We start from the raw sequence: 21,846 nt of genomic DNA, 5'->3' as shown, positions 1-21,846 counted from the left end.
AATGGACATTTGGGCTCTCCCTGTAATTTGGCTATTGTTGATAGTGCTGCTATAAACATGGGGGTGCATGTGTCCCTTCGAAACAGCACACCTGTATCCCTTGGATAAATGCCTAGTAGTGCAATTGCTGGGTCATAGGGTAGTTCTATTTTTAATTTTTTGAGGAACGTCCATACTGTTTTCCAGAGTGGCTGCACCAGTTTACATTCTCACCAGCAGTGCAAAAGGGTTCCTCTTTCTCTGCATCCTCACCAGCATCTGTTGTTTCTTGAGTTGTTAATTTTAGCCATCCTGACAGGTGTGAGGTGGTATCTCATTGTGGTTTAGATTTGTATTTCCCTGATGATGAGTGATGTTGAGCATTTTTTCATATGTCAGTTGGCCATCTGGATGTCTTCTTTGGAAAAGTGTCTATTCATCTCTTTTGTCCATTTTGTCACTGCACTATTTGTTTTTTGGGTGTTGAGCTTGATAAGTTCTTTATAGATTTCGGATACTAGCCCTTAATCTGACATGTCATTTGCAAATATCTTCTCCCATTCCGTTGGTTGCCTTTTAGTTTTGCTGATTGTTTCCTTTGCTGTGTAGAATTTTTTTATCTTAATGAGGTCCCAATAGTTCATTTTTGCTTTTGTTTCCCTTGCCTCTGGAGACACGTCAAGTAAGAAGTTGCTGTGGCCGAGATCAAGGAGGTTGTTGCCTGTTTTGTCCTCTAGGATTTAAAAAATAAAAAACATTTTTTTTCTTTTTTTGAGAGAGACAGAAAGTGACAGAGCATACATGGGGGGAGGGGCAGAGAGAGAGGGAGACACAGAATCTGAAGCAGGCTCCAGGCTCTGAGCTGTCAGCACAGAACCTGACGCAGGGCTTGAACCCATGAACCATGAGATCATGACCTGAACTAAAGCCGGACACTAAACTGATGGAGCCACCCAGGCGCCCGCCTCCTCTAGGATTTTGATGGCTTCCTGTCTTATGGTTAGGTCTTTCATCCATTTTGAGTTTATTTTTGTGTGCAGTGTAAGAAAGTGGTCCAGGTTCATTCTGCACATTGCTGTAAAAATATGCATTTTTGATATGCATCACACTGCTCTTCTGAGTGGCACGCCTTAGATGGTGACATAGGGATTTAGACTCCTTTCATCGTGTGGCTCTGCCATTTCAAAATTTATTTCTTCTAGCTACAAAACTGCGGGAGATTTTAAGGATTAGGCCTGTAAGTGACGGACATCCTCTCTTGCACGCATTGCAGTGCACGGAACTAGTGGCATGATCCAATTTAACTGCTAGGGAAGATGGGGAATATAGTCCTCTGTGTTTGCCCAGGAAGAAGAGGACAAATGGATCAGTGAGAAGTTAGTTTCACCGCATATCCTATTTAAATATACTGCTTGCAGGGGTGCCTGGGTGGCTCATTTATTTAAGCATCTGACTCTTGATTTCAGCCCGGGTCGTGATCTCATGGTTGTGGAATTGAGCCCCACGTTGGGCTCCATGCTGAGTGTGGAGCCTGCTTAAGATTCTCTCTCTGTCTTCCTCTGCCCCTCTCTCTCATTTGCATGTGCTCTCTCTCTCTCTCTCTCTCTCTCTCTAAAAAATAAAATAAAATAAAATAAAATAAAAATAAATAAATAAATGAATAAATAAATAAATATGCTGCTTGCATTAAAAAATAAATATGTATTTACCGACACATACGCATACACACACTGTGCTTAGGTCTTCACCGTTAAAAAAAAATCTCCTCAACTCTGTTTATTTCATTTTTTATTGAAAAGATAGCATACATTATAGAAAGAGCACACATCATAGAGCATAATTTATCATTACTTAAGAGTGAGCAAGTAAATAATTGTATAGTCACTGCACAAATCAAGAGTGAGAACATGGCTAGCACTCCAGAAACTCCCTAAGTCCCATATCATTGACAGCCCCTCACAGTCATGAATTTCTTGATAATCACTTTCCCATGGTTCACACTTTCCTCTGCCAACTGCCAACTCTTTTGTTGTCTTCCTTTCTTGACTAGGGTTTGGAAATTGACATCTCCTCCTGCTGTCTCCATGTCCTCAGCTTCTGTTCTGCTCTCAACCCCTTGTCCCCCATCTCCAGTGAAGTTGTTCATCCTGCCACTAAGGCATTCAGTTCTTACCTTGCTGGACTTACTTGTGGAATTTGGCAATGGTGGTGACCTTCTCAAAACCTTTGACTGTTAGGGTGTTCTCTTCTGGTTCTTCTTTCATTCTTTTAACTGATTCCTCTCAGTTTTCGTGCAGATTTATCTTCCTCTGCCCACCCTAAATGTTGATGTTTCTCATGATTCTGTCACTTCCCAGCAGTCTCGCCCACTTTTAATGTTTAACTCCTACTCATCAACTGTGATTGTTAAGTTGACATCTTTAGCTGCGTGCTCTCTCCTGAGCTCCAGACCCTTGTGCATGTCTTCATTTAGACATTTCCGTTTGAGTAATGTGTATGTATCTCTACCATGACAAAGCTTAAACTGTTTAATTCCATTTAGGCAGCAGCAATGAGAATAAAAACAGGTAGGGTTTACCTGGTTCTTTCTAGGTGCCAGGCTCTGCTTTAAGTGCCTTACATGTATTAACTCATTTTAACAACCAATACCATAAGGTAATTACAATTACCACAATATAGATGGAAACACTGAGGCATGGGAGTGTTAAGCGGCTTGCCTAAGGTTAGGAAGAAATGTGAGCCCTGTGAAAGCCCTGATCCAGATTCTGGTACTCTAACTTCAAGCCAGTTTTCCAACACCTGAGCTACAGTTGCCTCTCAAGTCAGAAGTTGTGCCTAAGACTCTTGACCATGAATCCAACACACTTTTGGTAATATTTGGCTTATTCGGTCAGGGATGATGATAGTTTGGATTTATATGAGACCTTTTAATTCTCCAGAAATCTGAAGACATCTACTAACCAGTATAGCAGCTAAACAGTATCCAGGATGGCTGACCACCTTGCACAAAGTCCCCACATAGTAAAACTAACCTCTCTACTAATGGCCAAACTGACTCTCCTGCATAATTTTCTGGTTATGAGTAGTGGGAGAAAATGTGTCTATCAAAGGCATGTCCATGCCTGGAGAGATGAGCAAACCATCTCTAGGATTAACAGGCTTAAAAAGGGAAACGAAAAAGTGCATCAAGCTTAATGAAGTACAAATGTAACACACACATTTTATAACTACTGATAGAGTCTTCATTTTTGTTACTGAACTAATTTCTAAGAACAATATGATGGAAGAATGAGAAATTTTCATTGGCTCAGCCATGCAAATTAGTATTATTTTATAGCGTCAAGGACTAAAACAAACTGTGCAATGTTTGAAGGAAATCTAGAGGCAACCAAGTAAATAATTTCCATGAAGAGATGAGTCAGTGGTGCGTGCTACGGAAAATGACAATACCTGGACTCTTTCAGGTATTTATAGCTGTGTTTGAATCATGTGATACTGCTGTTTCTTTCTCAGTGTAATGTTCCTTTAGGGGAGGAAGGGCCACAGCCTTGGAATGTGTTTGGACTCTGAAAATTGTTGCCCTTCACAGGAATTGAATAGTTTCTATTATGTTTCTTGCTCAACAAATTGGTGCTATGGCACTTAAGCCCACTGGTAGCTCATCCATTGTAATTCTCAGAATTCACTTTAATAATTCAAATGTTCTCCAAAGTAAACCTTTGACTTTCTCTTATTGCTCAGATGATGCTGGAACAAAAATCCACCTGACCCAGCAGGTAGACATGGCAGCACAGGTTGCCTCTGGAATGGCTTATTTGGAGTCCCAGAACTACATCCATAGAGATCTGGCTGCCAGAAATGTCCTTGTTGGTGAACATAATATCTACAAAGTTGCAGATTTTGGACTTGCAAGGGTTTTTAAGGTGAATTTTGTTTTGTTCCATTTAGGTTTTGTCATGGGTTAAAAGACTAACATACTAGTAGTCTAATAGATTTGCTGTTATTCTTCAAAATAATCTTTGTCCAAGTTGTGTGGTCCACAATCTTTGTCCACAGTTGTGTGGTAGCCTAAAGCCTTACAGATAAACTACCTCCTGTTTCTATTTCTTCACCAAGGAGAAAAAAAAAAAAAAAAACAGAGAAAATGATGCCCACCCAGATGGGAAAGTATGTGATTAAGTTTGTCGTTGAATTAATGATCCATTTTTCAGTACCAGGAAGCCTCTGGTTGTCTGTCTCTGTTTTCCTTACAAAAGGCATCACATTTTCTGTAGTTACCCCATCCCCCTTTGCTTACTTTATGCCAACTAAAATTTCATGCTGCCAAAATTCTTCAGTAATCATTGGCTTTTTAATTCCGCCCCTCCCCTCATTTCATGACATCAGGCCAAAAGAAACTTATATAAGAGATATAGTATTAGGTGTTTTTCTCCTCGTTTTCAATTTCTACATTGTGCCCTAAAAATATGGATGTGGAACATGAAACACAACATATAAGTGATTCTTTTTTGATCTTCATGAATTCATCATCTCTTTTCTTGATAAATTAATTAGAACCCCAGTGAGTTGATATATTAATTTAAATCATTTGGATCCTACTTTTCAGTATTAAAAAGTGGTAATGTGGTAATTATTAAACTCAGTGGCTCTTCAAAACCAGCAGTAAGTTTGAAAACAGACAGGCTTTGCTTTCATTATTTTTTTATTGTTCTTTTTTTATTTGCTAAAGACCGGTTGCTAAATACCATCGCACATGAATTCTCTCATATGTAGTAGAGTGGTCCTGCCAATGCTATTTTTAGCACATAGTAGGCCCTTATATGACATTGCATTAATGACTTCTCATAGATTCCTCAGTCTTATAAGCCAGATTTGGAATTTGCTACTGTAATCATCAATTGACCTAAGCTCATTTTGAATCTTTTCCCTCTAAATTTTAATGTGAAGCAGGTTACAGATGAATGAGGGTAGAAAAAAAATATATATATATATCACTGGAACGTGGCTTTATTCCTTAATGCATTAACAGGTAGATAATGAAGACATCTATGAATCCAAACACGAAGTAAAGCTGCCAGTGAAGTGGACTGCACCTGAAGCCATTCGGGCTAATATATTCAGCATTAAGTCCGATGTGTGGTCATTTGGAATCCTTCTTTATGAAATCATTACTTATGGCAAAATACCTTATAGTGGTGAGTAATTAATCCTGAAATGGGCCTTTCTGCTGCAGGTCACTTACTTAGGTGTGACTTTAACTGCTTTGCCCAGGCTTAGAGGGCAGAGTTATGAGGCTGACCACACCATGTGCCTGTGGGAGCATAATAGATAAAATTTGATGACGATGATTTGCATTAATGAGGTGGTTTATTGCCTCTGTATCCTTTGCTCTTAAATTGCAGTCTTATAGACATTATTTGCTGCAAGATTTAGTTTAATCTCTGCAGTCTGGGAAGGGGATGGTAGACCTCATAGTCTCACCAAGGAAATCAGTTTGCTTTGTAATCTGGAGTATAATTATCTATGAATTTAAGACCCTGATCTTTAACTTGTTTTTTGTTGGTCCCATTCTGTATTATTTAGGCATGACAGGTGCTCAGGTAATCCAGTTGTTGGGTCAAAACTACAGACTCCCTCAACCACCTAACTGTCCACAAGAATTCTACAGCATCATGTTGGAATGCTGGAATGGAGAGCCTAAAGAACGGCCAACCTTTGAGGCACTGCACTGGAAACTTGAAGACTATTACGAAACAGTATTTTCATATTCAGAGGCAAATAACTTCATAAGATGAACACGGAAAGGAACATTAAATAATGAAGTAGCAAAAAAGTTCAATAATCAGTCCAGAAATAAAGCTTATTAATCAACTGTGAAAAGAGCTTACCTTGACACATTCAAGTGATAGGGTCAACTTGGCCATGTATTATGAAAAAGATTATATGTTCATTTTATCGACTGGCCCACACTGCTGGACAGTCTATGATGATATTTTATCACTGTCTGGCAAAATCAAGCACACTAAATCCAGTTAGTTTTCTTTTTTAAAAATACTTACATTTGTATTTATTGTTTGAATCACCACCTATCAAGAGGATCAACAGATGATAGTCAATTTTTACTCAGTGACTGTTGTAGCATTTTTCTGTTTACTGATTAAAGTGGTTATTCATTATTCCTCGGTTTGCTGAATCCCATCAGGATGTTATTATGAAGGAATCTGATTGCTTTGCTGCACAGCAGGACCTGTGCTTTGAGATTTTTTTTTCTCTTTTAAAATATCCTGTAACTACAATGATGGTAAAGCCATGTTAAATGACTTGATTGTACTTGGAGTAATTGCACATATTTTTTTTTTCCTATGCATAAAATAATGAAGCAGCTGTTGAGAAAAAGAATTAAAATTTCTCTCATTTTGTAGAAGGAAATCATGGGATTTTTCTTTACCTCAGTATGTGTCATCTGAGAATTATCTACGTTAGTTTTAATCTCCTAATGTTAAGAATCAGATTGCAAGGCAGATGAGTTATTATCTCTGGAAATAGGTGAGAAACATCTAATAGCCCGCGAAATCGAGAAATAAGTATAAAATAGTTTAGGAAAATGAGAAGAGAGTAGTAGGATTGCTATAGCTTGGGTTTCTGAATAATTTTTTAAAAATGGGCCTTTGACATATAGGCTGGAGTTTTAAATTGACTACAATATAGGTCAAGCTTGGTTTTAGATCTAGAGGCTAGAAATAATGTCTGACCTTGGTTATGAAACTGTATTTTTGTCTGGTAAGACAAAAGGGGTTTTACTCATCTTAAATGGCATTAACCTTTGTAAGAATGTTACTGTCTTCTTAAGCAATGGGTGTTATCAAATTTTGTGCTTCATTAGATGATGAGGGAGGGTTCTCAAAGGTAGTTTCAAAATCAAGGAGATATACAAAGATCTTCTGCCATAAAGTAATATGAATGAAACAAGCCATGAGGAAACAAGATTTGAGTATATTTTCTCATCTTTAAAGCAGAAGAGGAGCATATTTAAACCATCACAGAAACCCACATTCAAAGTGGATGAAGCACTATGTGTGAGCTCCAAATGGAAGGCTGGAGGTAGAGAGGGCTCTAGGTATCTGACCGCTAGCACTTTAGCGATGTTGACAGGACTCATGTTATTCCCATCCTCTCCTGTGTCACCAGCGTTGTCCTCATTCTCATAGTCACAGATGGCTTGGTAGCAGCTGGGGCTCCCTGTTCTTTTCTCCTCATCCAGAAAATGGGAAATATCTCTCTATGCATTTTTAGCGTGCATAAAAACCATTCTATGTTCAGGCAAATCGGGGTCATATGCCCTTCCCTGGATGAATGATAGACTTAATGTAAATGTTATGTGCTGATTGGCTTGGCAGAAGTTGTGCCACTCAAGCTGGGAACGTGACCATTTTTTCTGGAGACAAGTTGGGAGGTTGACTTATCTGAATAAAATTAGATGCTGGGTAGGTATTCATTAAGGAGAAAACCCCTGAGATTTAAGTAGGTGTATATACAGACATTCAAACTTCTCTGAAACTAAAATGGGTCATGTAGAGCTAACAATAATAGAGACTTTTGACTTTTTTATAAATAGAAAATAGTTGTAAGCTAAGGTCAGCACTAATTATTTAAATCAATTGACTATGTATAAGACAACTTTATTTAAAGTCAGAGTCTAATTGTGAAAATTCAACCACTATATAATTTGTCTTATATAAATTTCTAAGTAAGATCTGATTTTGAAACATATAAAGGAGGTTATCCTCTCTTGTTTTAATAACACCTGAAACCCATTTTACTTACTACATTTGATTCTTAGAGACATTTATGTTCAAGGTTCTGTCAAAGCAATCTATTATTCTTGTTTTTGCCTGATGGATCATAGAGAAAAATAATGGATTCAGTTATGAGAAGCAGTAATAGATTTTTTTTAAGCTGACATAAATTTCTTTTCCTGTATAGAATAAAAAGATCAGGAAAAGATAAGTTGAATTTTCCTACAATGAGCCAGTTCTTGTTAAATTTACCTCCCATAAATTGTAGCAAAGCACTTTCTATGTAATGTTTTATTTATGTAATTCAGTTATTTGGAGGTGGTGGTGAGGGATGTGAGTACATCATTTCATGTGGTATTTCAAATCTCCTTTGACAAAAGCCTAAGAATTTTTGCAATAGGAAAAATTCAAAATTCCATTAAACGTCTTTTAAGAAGGTTAGAAAGGAAATAGGTTTACATTACCTAAGGTCAAAAGAGGCACAGAATGGATTCCTAATAGTTGTGGAACCTGAATATTGTATCATCAAAGAAAAGTAAAATCAAAGTGACCAGCAATCTACAAACTGGGCTGTGGGGGAGTCTTAAAGGACACTGAAGAACAAGTGTGGGGAAGTTATCAGGCTAGGCCAACTCACAACATGTACTCACAGCACATGTCTGCATGGGACTACATGGGTCAACTCAACCACAAGGGGCCTACACTCTTTTGATTCTCTGATGGCCCGGAGGGAACCCTTGCCCTTGGAAGGATGCCATAATGTCACACAGCTGGAGCTTCCTTGAGGAAGCAGGGCCCAGCTGGTGATCCATGGCTTTGTCAAGCATATGCCCTATCTGCAGTAAGGTTTCTCGTAGTCTGGTTGAGCGTGTGGTTTCTGGACCAAAAGCCTGTCTAATAGTGTGTTTGTGATGACTTTTTAGGACTCTTTGCAAAGACACATTATGTGAACTGGAATGGTGATAATGTAGGTACTTACTCAAATTGTGTTAGTGTGTTCTCCCATTGGAAAAGTCCACTCTTAAAAAAAATAATAAATGAGGTTTATACCTGGATATTGGAATTGCCTGTGGGCTCATCTGGAGATGTTTTTGTATTTCCTTGGCATCATTATGGAGAAGTTTCGGTCTATAGTCTCCAACATGATCCAAAATTTTAGTGTTGTAGGATTAAAAAAAAAAAAAAAAAGGCTGGTGGGAAGCTTGGTGAAGAGAGAATACTTATAAATCTTTTAAATCCGTGGCTCCAGCAATATTTTAATTTTCATAGTGTCATCTTTTTACTGCCTACACTGCCCCATTAAACTCCTTAAGATTCTTCCTTTTTATATTAAGGAAGTGGTGGTAAATCTCTTAAATTATTTATTATATTTAGACATAAATTGAAGAATAAAAATAGCACACAAATTCTGAATATCAGAGCCTGTTACAAGTTTAACTTCAGTCTGCACTCAGATGGTACTGTCTACATAGGAGTTATAAGATTAAGTTATAAGGAAAGAAACACCCAATTATTTCCATTTTCTCTTCTTGCCTGGGTAGTTTATCTGTTAGTCATCTGAAGTAACAGACTTCAATGTAACATCTTTTTCATCCTCATGGAAAATAATTGGCTCTTCCAGAAAAGGGTAACAAATCTCAAACATACGTTAAGGATCTAGTTATGTATATTTCTGTGCAGGGGATTCAAGTCATATAACATAATAGCCCTGAAATCATATGTTAGGGAAAAATGGTTAAAAGCAACTAAAATTGCTTGGCTTGGAAGAAGCTAAACGTTGTCTTGTAATAATTCTCTGAGATTTTAGAATAGAGCTTATGTTGTACTATATGTGAAAGGTAAAGTTGTTTGATATTAACCAAATCTCATTTAACTTTTATGGTCCACACAATTTCAGAGCAAAGGATATTATGGCTTTTAATTGTTTTTCAAAATCTGCATTTAATAATAGATTCAGAAAGTGGGAAACAAAGCCGATTAGCCCGATTCTATACTTTGAAGGTGCCACTGTGAGGTATTTGTCTCTAAAGAAATGAGTATTTCTCAATTATACCCTTTAATAATACTTACATTGCACAATTACATGTGAGTGTGTTTATACATGATTCATTTACATATGCAACGAGAAGGATAAAAAAGACTTCTTTTAGCAGTGCCTGACTGGTTGAGTCAGTAGAGCATGCAACTCTTGACCTCAGGGTCATGAGTTCAAGCCCCACATTGGGCATGGAACCCATTTAAAAAGAAAAGAAAAATTAAAAAAAAAAAACACCTTCTTTTAATTGTGCCACTTGTTACAAAGCCGTTACTTATCTTGATTCAAATGCAACTAATTTTTTTAAAATTTCTATTTCTGTGTTCTTTAAAATATTAAGGCAAAGGCTTTTCTTGAAAATATATTTTAATCTAAGTGTTCTATCTTTATTTACACTGGAAATGACTATTATTTTTTTTTAAATTTTTTTTTTTCAACGTTTATTTATTTTTGGGACAGAGAGAGACAGAGCATGAATGGGGGAGGGGCAGAGAGAGAGGGAGACACAGAATCGGAAACAGGCTCCAGGCTCTGAGCCATCAGCCCAGAGCCCGACGCGGGGCTCGAACTCACAGACTGTGAGATCGTGACCTGGCTGAAGTCGGACGCTTAACCAACTGCGCCACCCAGGCGCCCCGACTATTATTTTTTTTAAATGTTTATTTTATTTCTTTTGAGAGAGAGAGAGTGTGAGCGGGAAAGGACAGAAAGAGAGGGTGAGAGAGAATCCCAAGCAGGCTCTAGGCTGTCAGTGCAGAGCCTCACGTGGGGCTTGAACTCACCAACTGTGAGATCAAGACCCAAGCCAAAATGGAGAGTGGGAAGCTTACCAACTGAACCACCCACGCACCCCTGTAACTGATTATTATTATTATTATTTTTTAAATTTTTTTTCAACATTTATTTTTATTTTTGGGACAGAGAGAGACAGAGCATGAACGGGGGAGAGGCAGAGAGAGAGGGAGACACAGAATCGGAAACAGGCTCCAGGCTCCGAGCCATCAGCCCAGAGCCTGACGCGGGGCTCAAACTCATGGACCGCGAGATCGTGACCTGGCTGACGTCGGACGCTTAACCGACTGTGCCACCCAGGCACCCCTGTAACTGATTATTTTTAACTTGACTTTTAAAAATTGACTTCACTGTTTCAGAGGTCAAGCTGGTTGTGGACCCATGACATAAATTTAATGTGTTTTATAGTATTTAAAATGTTTCCTCAGTCGGCTGCATTAAAAGAGCTTACGTTTATATGATGGGGAAAGTAAGTCTATGAATCTAGGAAATAGACCTTGCTTATGCCACATACTCACTGCAGGTCAGCTGCTTCATGTGACCTTTGTCAGAGACTCAGGCTGACGGAGAGGCCCCCAGCTCTGACGCTGTCAGCTGTACTGGCAGTGGAAATGAGAGCCCTGGTGGGTCTCATGTTGGCAATCGAATCCTTGTACCCAGAAGATACACTTGTCACTTCTGTTCACAACTAACTCATTGACCATAATCGCATGGCTTCACCGAGACACAGGGCATATTGGATGTGTCATCCTACCATGTATCCAGAGACAGAACACCAGAAATACTCAGTAAGCAGCACTAATCACTGTCATACCACAAAAGAACATCAAGCAAATTTTACACGGTACTGAGTGGTAAAAGGCCATGTATTCTTATTTACCCATTCCCTTAATTATTTTATTCATTCAATAAGCAAATGTAGATTGCCAATGAGTAACAGACATTGGGCTACATAACTGAAAAGAACTGTGAACAAGAGAGAAATAGACCCTGCTTTCTCTAAGGTTACAATCTATCGGGAGACAGATTGGAGTATGTGACTCTCAGCTCACAAATCTATGTGCACAGTTTACCTTTCTATTTTCTCCCTGAGAATAAACTTATTGTCTGAAAGCTCCTATCCCATATCCATTCTCTCGCTGCTCCTTAATAGAAGAAACTGTTTTCTTGGAGGCCAGCTAAAAGATTACATTTCTTAGACTTTTCTGTAGCTAAGGGTTACCAAGGAGATGTAAGAGAAAATTGCTCAGAAGGACTTCTAGGAAGAGTCCATAAGAGGTGGAGAGACAACTGGCATGAGCTCTTTCTTGTCTTTCCCTCTTTTGACCACTTTTGGCCTAAAATTCAGTAACCATCTTAGATCATGAAGAAACCTTATAGTTGGGTCTGAGTAGGGTCTGGGTTCTTGATAAGAGTGCAGCTGCCATACCTGCCTTGGATGGCTGACCTCAGAAATTCTACTAGAGGAGAGAAAAATAAGCCAACATTATGCTGTTTGAGCAATTCTTATTTCCAATTTCTCTTTCTAGCTATTGAGACGGCCAATTTCTGAATGGCACATTGTCTACTGAAAACCTCCATTCTACCAGGTATTCTACCAGGAAAATAACTTAAAAAAAAATTTACTGTTTTATTTATTTTTGACAGAGAGAGAGAGAGAGAGAGAGAGAGTGAGCATGAGTGGGGGAGGGGCAGAGAGAGAGGGAGACACAGAATCTGAAGCAGGCTCCGGGCTCTGAGCTGTCAGCACAGAGCCCGATGTGGGACTCAAACTCACAGACCACGAGATCATGACCTTAGCTGAAGTCGGATGCTCAACTGACTGAGCCACCCTGGTGTCCCAAGGAAAATAACTTCTTAGTCCATTCTTTCTTTCTTTCTTAAGTTTATTTATTTTGGGGGGTGGGGGAGAGAGAGAGAGTGCAAGTAGGGAAGGGGTAGAGAAAGAGGGAAAGAGAGAATCCCAAGCAGGCTCTGCACTGTCTGTGCAGAGCCCGAGGAGGGGCTCGATCCCACAAACTGTGAGATCATGGCCTAACCAAAATCAAGAGTCAGATGCTTAACCAACTGAGCCATCCATGTGCCCATCCTGCTATTTCTAGGAGTTTTTCCTAAGTACTGGGTGCTTATGATATGTTAAGGTTTTGGAGGAGTTGGAATTGTCTAGTGCTGGTATCAGGTTATCTCTTGTCTACATGGCCATCCCCTGTAATGTCTTTCCTCTCATCTGAAGTGATGTCTTGGTCTTAGCTCTTTCTCATCTATTTTCATGTTCTTCCTGGGTCCAAAAGAAGTATTTGGCCCATCTTTCCATTTGCTTCCACCTCCGGGAGCTGTTCTCTCCTGCGCCAAGACATGTGTCAGGAAGTACTCCAACGCTTTCCTCCTTTCTGGGCTCTACTTGGGAATACTTCTCCTGGATTCCCCCTCCTCACATATCAGAATAGGGTCCTACACACCTCACGTATATCGTACATCCCTTTGGCTCCATTCTTCCCCTGTCCTTGGAATCTTTTGTCTTTTAAGGTAGTAGAGTTGGATGGGGTGGATCAGAAGGCCGATTGCTTTCAAAAGCCTTGGATTTTAAAAGAAAAGAATTTGAGCTTGTTTTCCACTGTAATAATCTTTTTCTTAGATAATAAGTGCCTCATGGTCTAGTTGCCTGATATGGGAGGACCAAAATATAATAGAAAGGGGTGCCTGGATGGCTCAGTCGGTTGAGCGTCCGACTTTGGCTCAGGTCATGATCTCGTGGTTCGCGGGTTCAGGCCCCACCTCGGGCTCTGCTGACAGCTCAGAGCCTGGAGACTGCTTCAGATTTTGTGTCTTCCTCTCTCTCTGCCCCTTCTTCCCTCATACTCTGTCTCTCTCTCTCAAAAATAAATAAACATTAAAAAAGTATATAAATAAAAGAAAATACTTGGGAAAAACATCAATTAATATCTTAAAGTAGTATCCTGACACACATGGAAATTCAACAAAAATTACGCAAGTAATTAGTTAACTGCGGTTGTGCTGAGTATCATTAAGGAGAAATGTGGGGTACTGTGGCAGTGAATAAAACACATCCCCATCACTAGGTCTGGGGGGGAATGCAGAACATGATGTTTTACTGCGGTCTCAAAGACGAGAAGGTGTTTGCTAGCTCCAGGGGAAAGGTCGGCACAGCAAAGACAAAGAGCACAGGACAACTGAAGAACTAAAAGAAAGCAAGTTTGCCTGGAGTATGTGGAATGATGGGGAAAGATGCAATTTACGGCTGGCCTGGAAAGTTCAGTTCCAATAATGGGGGCTGTGTAGTCCAAGTTAATAATATTATTATTAATCCTAATGGGCAGACGTTGAAACTTTTAAATTGACAGCATGACCTAATTTTGATTTTTAAAATATTCTTTTCACCAGCGTATGGAGAATGGATACGAGGGGACAATTTAGGAGGTCCGATTGTACAGGAGAGAGACGATAGTCAGATGAGCGGATGGCAGGAGATCTAGAGAACTGAACACATGGGAGACGTTTGGAGGTTGAACCAACAGTTCCTTATAACTGGTTATGCGGGTGAGGAATAATTGGGTCTCAAGGATGACATCAGGTGTCCTCTAGGAGCAACTATATATGGAACAGTGGAAAAGAAGCAGTTTAGGGGAACAATGATCATAGAAGCTGGTGAGCTGATGAGTTGTCATGAAACACCCAACTTGAGATATTAATTGAAGAGTTGAATATTTGTACCTGGAGCTCAGAAGTGACGTATGAAGCCAAACGTAAGTTGAAGACGACTTGTTACAAGGAATCCATGCAAAGGTAGGGAACCACTCAGGAAGAGAGCAGAGCATGAGAACAAAAGAGGACTAGTTCTGAGGAGATGGGGCATTTAAATTTGGGTGGAGGGCACATGGGTGGCTCAGGCGGTTGGGCGACCGACTCTTGATTTCTGCCCAGGTCATGATCTCGAGATTCATGGGATCGAGTGCTGTGTGGGGCTCTGCACTGACAGCACGAGGCCTGCTTGGGATTCTCTCTCTCCCTCTCTCTCTCTGCGCCTCCCCTCTCTAAAAATAAATAAATAAACATAAAAAAAATTTTTGGGCAAAGAAAAAGGAACCAGAGAAGTGGATGGGAAATCAGGAGTGTTTTATCACAGAAAGTCAAGAATTAAGGAGTGCCAATCTACTGAATGTTTATGAGAGCTCGGAGAAGAGAGAAAGTGAAAGTTTCCATTGGGTTTTAGAACACAGTTGTCCCTAGAAAGTGTAGTTTCACTGGAGAAGTGGTATCAAAAGTGAGACTGTAGTGGGCTGAGGCACAAGCATGAGATGGGTGAGGACATTTAGGGCCTGGATGGTTTTTCTCCATAGGGGAGTGTGCATACAGGAGGGGAAGTGAATGTGGGATTCAGAGGCGAGTGTGTGCAATTCCAAAAGTCAGCTCTAGAGACTAGATCTTATTTGAATGCTGTTAGGATGGTTTTTGGAGGTTATTTTAGGAGTAGGAGTATGTAGGAGCAGGAGTAGGGTAGTACGTAGTGTGGGAACATGTTGCAACTCAAATAATTCTGAAAGAATAACTCTGGCCTTGCTCACTGAATTTATGTGCATTATATAATATGGATATTTAGTTGTTAAGCTAAATATCTTTACCTTAAGGGAATTAAGTTCTGGAATGTAGTAAAAATATTTTTGAATGGATACATCTCTTATGCCAGAACCACTTAACTTTGTTTTCATGAAGATTTCATGATGAAATTTTCTTACTTGTTTCCCCAAGATTGATTTAGTTTGCTAATATTCTGTGACAGAAGGCTTTTCTTTGGAAACATAAGTTTTAACTGGATTAGAGAAACAAACAAAAAAGAAAAAAGAAAGAAAGAAAGAAAGAAAGAAAAATTCAAGTAATCCCAAGTAAAATATCTATTCATTTTCCTTGAATATGAATGTTTGGTCTAATTGTTCAAAATGAAACACTATGGCTCATTGCAAATGAATTATGAAATCCATTTCAGAGCACGGTACAATAATGTCAAGGAGGTGATAAGAAGCTGGAGTTTTAATATTTCAGGGGGAGGACATTTGAACCACCCCAAAGAATATAATCATAAGAAAGAATAAAAGGGAAAAGTGAAAGAAAAATAAAATAAAGGAAGCCAAGGCTGTTTAAGAAAACATGCCATCAAAATCTTAAGAGAAATGTTTCTTCATTTATCTTGCTAATCAGCTTATGAATAATGCAGAAATGTACTTATTTGGCTTTAAAATATCCTTAGTTCAAACCCTAAGTTTTGGGACTTGAGTCAGACAGACGTGATTTTTGCAATAAAATCTTTTTTAGGCATTATCTTCGTCAACCTATTTTCATAAAACTGCAGAATTTTAGAGCTGGTAGGCACCTTGGAGATCATATAGCTGGTCTCGCAGGAGTTCTTTCCTTCTTTTGAAATGAAAACTCAGAAGCAAAAATAATAAAAAGCAAGGGGTATTTAATCATTCGAGAGATAGTTTTCTTCAAATGAAACTGCTTCTTAGACTCTTTAAATCCTTGCAGAATTATTTGCAAATCTTCAAGAAAAGACTTGGCATAAATAAAATTGCCTCAAGTTAATTGCCTTTCCCCTGTATTTTAGAGAAACTTATAGCTCTTAATTTAGAGAAAAACCAAAGACAAAATTCAAGATCTGATTTTGTGGCTGCATATTAAAAATATTTTAAAGCTTGCAAGATGTGCAATGTTGCACAAATGGGAATGGGTGCCAACATCAAGTAATAGCAGAAATCAAAGCAACAGGATAAATGAAGTACACAAGTTCCCAAGCTGACCAGCAGATGGGGGCCCAGCTTGCTGCCGAAGAGCTATGATTGGGGAGGAAGGGGAAGAAAAGAAAAGAACCTTAAAAATAATCTAAATTCTCATCTAATATTTAATTTGTATGAAAAAAATAGTAGAGGTAGCTCACTTGATCATAGGTACCTAGGCTCAGACCTGCAATGAAGACATTGACTATGGATTATAACACAGTGCCCCACAGTTTCAGAGAACTGCACAATTATGTAGTTCACTCCTCCCCAAACTGCTAATTATCAAAATAACTTTGACTGCTCACCAAAGTAGACTTAATAGCAAAGTGAAGAGCCCTCATGAATGCTCCTTTTTTGATATATAGATTTTGATATTTCAGTTCTTGTTTTTATATGTATTTTTATGGTATACCCTGAATATCTTCCCACATGCCCAATTATATTCCAAAAGCATTGACATACTCTTTACATGTCATTGCTTGCTTTCTTTGCTTATTCACTCTTGTGACAAAGAAGTATGAATAGACCTCTGTGAAATTAATTTTAAAAAATTATAGGCATATTGTTACTAATATGAAAAGTAAAACATTTTCAATACTACCTTGCAAAACTGACAACGAATCATAGTTCATTTTTTGTTCAATCATAGGAGAGTTAAGTGATTATTATGCAAGTGAAAAATTGCACATTTCCCCCCACTGTGTTTTAGAACTTTTAGTTTAGGAGACAGTGAAAATGATATGTTGTTTGTGGCATTAACTCCACTTAATTTGGAAACTTAGAATAATTTTATTTCTTCCATTAAATCTTTAATGCACTTTCAGCATAACATTTAAATATATTACTATGTCAAATATTGATTTTGTGTTAACATTTTAAGGCTACGTAAATCACATTGACACTTTTTGGTGGATCTGAAAGCCAGTTGATGTGTACTTTATTATCTGCTCAATATTATGATTTTAAGTTAATTTGTTGACTAAAGAAGAATTATATCTTTCAGGTTCATTCTATTATGATAATCAGATTTCTAATACTGTGAAGAAGACTTAGGAAGAATCATGTACTTATTCTGCATAAATGATACAATTACATTTTCTTTTTCATTTTTTTAAACAAAATTCTTTTTTTTTTAAATGTTTATTTATTTTTGAGAGGGGAGCAGGGGCAGAGAAAAAGGGAGACACAAAATCTGAAGCAGGCTCCAGGCTCTGAGCTGTCAGCACAGAGCCCGATGCGGGACTCGGAACTCATGAACTGAATGGTGACATCATGACCTGAGCTGAAGTCAGATGCTCAACTGACTGAGCCACTCAGGAGCCCCTTCTTTTTCATTTTGACATTACTTAGTTAAACTCTGGTGGTCTCTTATGTGGTGAGAAGGTTTTAGGAAAGGAAAGCATTACTCTATTAATGCTGCAAAAACTCCAGTGGAAGGTTGACTTCATATCTTGTTGGTCTTATTGTTTCTGGGGTAAGATGTATGAAAAAAATATAGAATGTTAGAATCCCAGTACGGTTCTGACAGACTGCTGTGCTAAGAGAAAATCTGCCTCTGGGACCATTTAAGAGAACACTTGATTTACCTACAGAGCAAGTTCAGTAACACCTTTATAAATAATAACTAGTTTCGGGAAAAGACAAGGGTAGCAGAAAGGAAAAGGGTGGATGTTCTCAAAGAAATTTAGGAATTTTCTTCTCTGTGCATCCCACAGGGGTTGTCCTATCTTTCCCTACTTCATACTCTGTTTGGCAGAGGGTGGGAATGAGATAAGAGGGAAAGGAGAAAAAAGGGCATTAGAAAGAAGAAATAATGTAGTGAAGCATTGAGATGGTGAGCTAGTGGGAGAAAACTCACTCTTCCCTCTTGAGACTATATAGTCAGATTTATAGTACCCATTTCAGTCTTAGCCAGAGATTTACGGACAGATCTTTGCCAAATCAAATCACTTAATTTTATAAGCCCCCCCACCCTTTTTGCTCATTTAAAGGTATTATTGTTAGTATTAATGAATTGCAAAGAGGGTTTCATAAACATAAAGCCATGAATATTTCATGAAGATCTTGAGATTTTTAGATCTGAGTATGGTTACCAAATACAGCCAACTCTCAAACCACTTAGTGGGTTATGTGTGGAGAACTTAGTTCTGGACTGATATCTTCTTTCCACATAATATATTTCTGAGCTTGTCTCTTTTTACAAGTTAGTCACTATGTAGTTAAGGAGAGCCATCTAATTTAATTTCTGTATTGGCAGTAAATCTTGTGCTATGAAAGTTTGCGCTATGAAAGGTGGGGGAGTAGTGGAGGAGGAACTGCTTTGGGCTTTTATTCAATCATTATTTCAACACTTAATGGGCATCTGCTCCAGCTAGGGACCACATTAGGGTTTGGGAATAAAAATATGAGTGACAGAGGAAACCTTGTGTTGTTACGTGATAAGTCTTTGGAGCTAGACTTACTGGGTTTGAATTCTAAATTTGGGTTAAGAGTTGCTAGCCTTGAGCATGTTATTTAACCTCTCTTATCTCCTTTCTTATCTGCAAAATGGTGATATTACCCAGGTCACAAACTTGTTTTGAAAATTAAGTGAAGAGAGCAATTTGAACAGTATCTGGCACATGGTTATGTATTCGCTACATGTAATCTATGAAGATTCAGTCTCTGTCCTCTAAAACAGTCATCTGAGGGGGAATATGGATAAGTCATGAATCACTAGAACACCGTGTGGTAACCCAGACTTGCATAGGCCTTTATGAGGCCTCAGGAGATCCAGAAAAATCAGACTGAATGGTTGGTCTAAGTTGGAAAAGGATGTTAACACCAGGTTTTGAAGGGAATTGCATGCCAAGGACCTATACTGTAGTCTGAAAAAATATTGGTATATGAAAGGGCGGGCCTACGCCGGCGAACTCCATCTTTTTCTGTGTCCTTCACCTTGACCACACCTCCTCCCCTTGAGTAACCCCCCCCCCCCCCTGCCTAACAGGACTCAGACCCTTACCCAGCCAATCGGCTGAGGCCGCAGCCATTACCTCACCAACTGCCCCTAGGCCCCAATAAAACCTTTGTCCTTTTGAAACTCGCTCTCTCTCCCCGGTATCTCACCTCTGCATAGGTGCAGATAGGGGACTGAGCTCGAGCTAGCTCGAATAAAGGCTCTTTTGCTTTTGCATCGGACTCGGCTCCCTGGCGGTCTTTGGAGATCACGAATTCTGGGCATAACAGTATACAGCATATAGACTTCTAGTCTGAGCTTCAAGCTCAGGAGATCTTTGTCCAAGAAACTATAATTAGGGTTTTCAACCTCTAACCCCTCTCTTAAGACATGAAAGAACTTAGTTTTACATCTTTAGCGTTTGACCCTTTTCATCCATCAGAGATTTGGCTTAGTTCTTATGGGGCCCTTTATCTCACCAAAAATTTAAAAATTATTTTTATATTTAAACTATTTTTATCTACCTTCATTAGCCATATTTCTCAAATTACTACTAATTCTTTGCATTTCATCCCTATCTTACAATTTAGTCTCTTTCTTTGGACAATTTTGGAATTTCTTGGCCCTTACAAAATGTGTTTATTTGCCCCAGATTTTTCTTCAAGTCTGGCATATATTATAGAAGAGAAAGCACTGGTTTAGGAGAGCTGGTTCTAAGGTAGTAACTGCAGCGCACAATCAGGTTTGGTGCAGAGAATTCCGTATGCAGAGGAGGAGGTCTGTTCCTTAACTCTGTGACCTTGAACTGACTAATTAGTGACTCTAACTCATTTTAAAATTTTTCTAAAATATGGGTATCACATGGAATAATGAGTGTGGAAATGGCCAGCACACAGAATATTCTGAACAATCTAAGCTGCATCTAGTTCATGCTCATGAACAGAGCCCATCCCCCATCCTGCAGTTGACAAGGATTTCCTTGTCTCAAGGGAGCTGGCTTCTACACTGCAAATGCCTAATGTTAGCATAGTGCTGATATTTAGTAGGTAACCAGTATATATTGTGTGCACGAATAAATAAAAGAATGGGATAACCCAAACCTCCACAACTCACAGCTTCTGTCTTCTCAGCAGGTAGCAAGTTAGTCCTGTCTGTAAGAGCACACCAAAGATCACATGGTTTACTGACACCCAGATCAGCTAGTGGCTGGTGGTCAAGTGGGGTAACCGCCTGGTAACCTCCAGGAGGAACTGGAGCCATTTGGTAAATGTGAAGAATGTAGCCTGAAGCCGAGTCCAAAGGTTCTCCCCTGGTCATCTCCTCACAACTCTGTTTCTACAAAATGTCACATGGTGCTGAATCTTCCCTGGAAAGCTTTCTGCAGAGAAGCACAGGATAGGGTTCCTGATTGATTCATTAGGATACCTGCTTCCAGAAATCTTCCAGATAGATACCTCTATCTCAAGGTAGAATCACGAAGTTACCTGTGATTGGCATCAATAGAGACCACCAAATTTAATATTGTTACGCCCAGAATTCGTGATCCCCAAAGACCACCAGGGAGCTGAGTCCGATGCAAAAGCAAAGAGCCTTTATTTGAGCTGGCTCGAGCTCAATCCCCTACCTGCACTGACGCAACGGTGAGATGTTGGAGAGAGAGAGCGAGTTTCAAAAGCACAAAGGTTTTATAGGGGTCTAGAGGCAGTTGGTGGGGTAATGGTCGTGGCCATAGCCGATTGGCTGGGGAAGGGTTAGAGTCCAGTTGCGCAGGTTGCCGGGGATGGTTTGAACAGGAAGTTTGAACAGGTGAGTGGGAAGTTACTCAAGGGAAGGAGGCGTGGTCTGAGGGTTGAGCGGGAATTTCTTTCTGCGATTTTCCGGAAAGGGGACCATGTTGGGGACATAGTCACTCAAGATGGAGGACACAGAACAAAATGGAGTCGGCCGGCCTAGGTCCGCTCTTTCAATATGAAGATGGATCATCTCATTTACATAAGCCAGGTAAAAAAAATTTTTTATTGTCTCAATTTTCATCTGTGCTGAGACAAAAATTAAGTACACATACATGAAGCCTGCTATGGCTGATATCAGTTTGTCAGGCTTGTGACAAAGGCTTAATAATTTGAGGAAACTGGAATGTCACAATAGGAAATGCTTTGTCAAATCTTGGACTGAGGAGTTTCCACACTATGGGCTGGTCCTATAAGAAGAGCTTCCTGAACCATAAAGGAAACTTTGGGTCAAACAAATGTTACCATTATAATATAATTCAGCTACCCTCAGGCTAAGTCTTCTTTCCAGGTCCCAGGATGAGTCACTTTTAGTGCTTTTCTCCATTCTGGGGATAGATATTTTAGGTCAGGTTAAAGTGACTATTCATTTATTCATTTTCATTCAACAACTATTTATTGAGTGCTTATTATGTGCTGGGTGTTTTCTAGGCCCTGGGGATAATGGAACAAACAAAAATGGAACAAGTCTCTGTCCCATATTCAAAGTGTGATTTCACCCTTA

General features: G+C 39.1%; 1 protein-coding gene across 1 annotated transcript in view; it reads left to right on the top strand.

Moving 5' to 3' along the window:
- The window catches only part of FRK (fyn related Src family tyrosine kinase), a 110,588-nt gene extending 101,753 nt beyond the window's left edge, over positions 1-8,835 (top strand). Inside the window, exons 6-8 of the mRNA XM_040474425.1 lie at positions 3,721-3,902; positions 5,009-5,174; positions 5,563-8,835. Coding sequence (XP_040330359.1) covers positions 3,721-3,902; positions 5,009-5,174; positions 5,563-5,774 — 560 coding nt within the window. The 3' untranslated portion in view covers positions 5,775-8,835. The remainder of the gene's footprint in view (positions 1-3,720; positions 3,903-5,008; positions 5,175-5,562) is intronic.
- The last annotated feature ends 13,011 nt before the right edge of the window (positions 8,836-21,846 follow it).

Source organism: Herpailurus yagouaroundi, unplaced genomic scaffold (genome assembly GCF_014898765.1).
Source record: "Herpailurus yagouaroundi ecotype Mexico unplaced genomic scaffold, PumYag 139, whole genome shotgun sequence".
NCBI classification, from domain to species: domain Eukaryota; kingdom Metazoa; phylum Chordata; class Mammalia; order Carnivora; family Felidae; genus Herpailurus; species Herpailurus yagouaroundi.
Note: the sequence above shows the minus strand (reverse complement) of the source record. Positions and strands in the feature narration are given on the sequence as shown.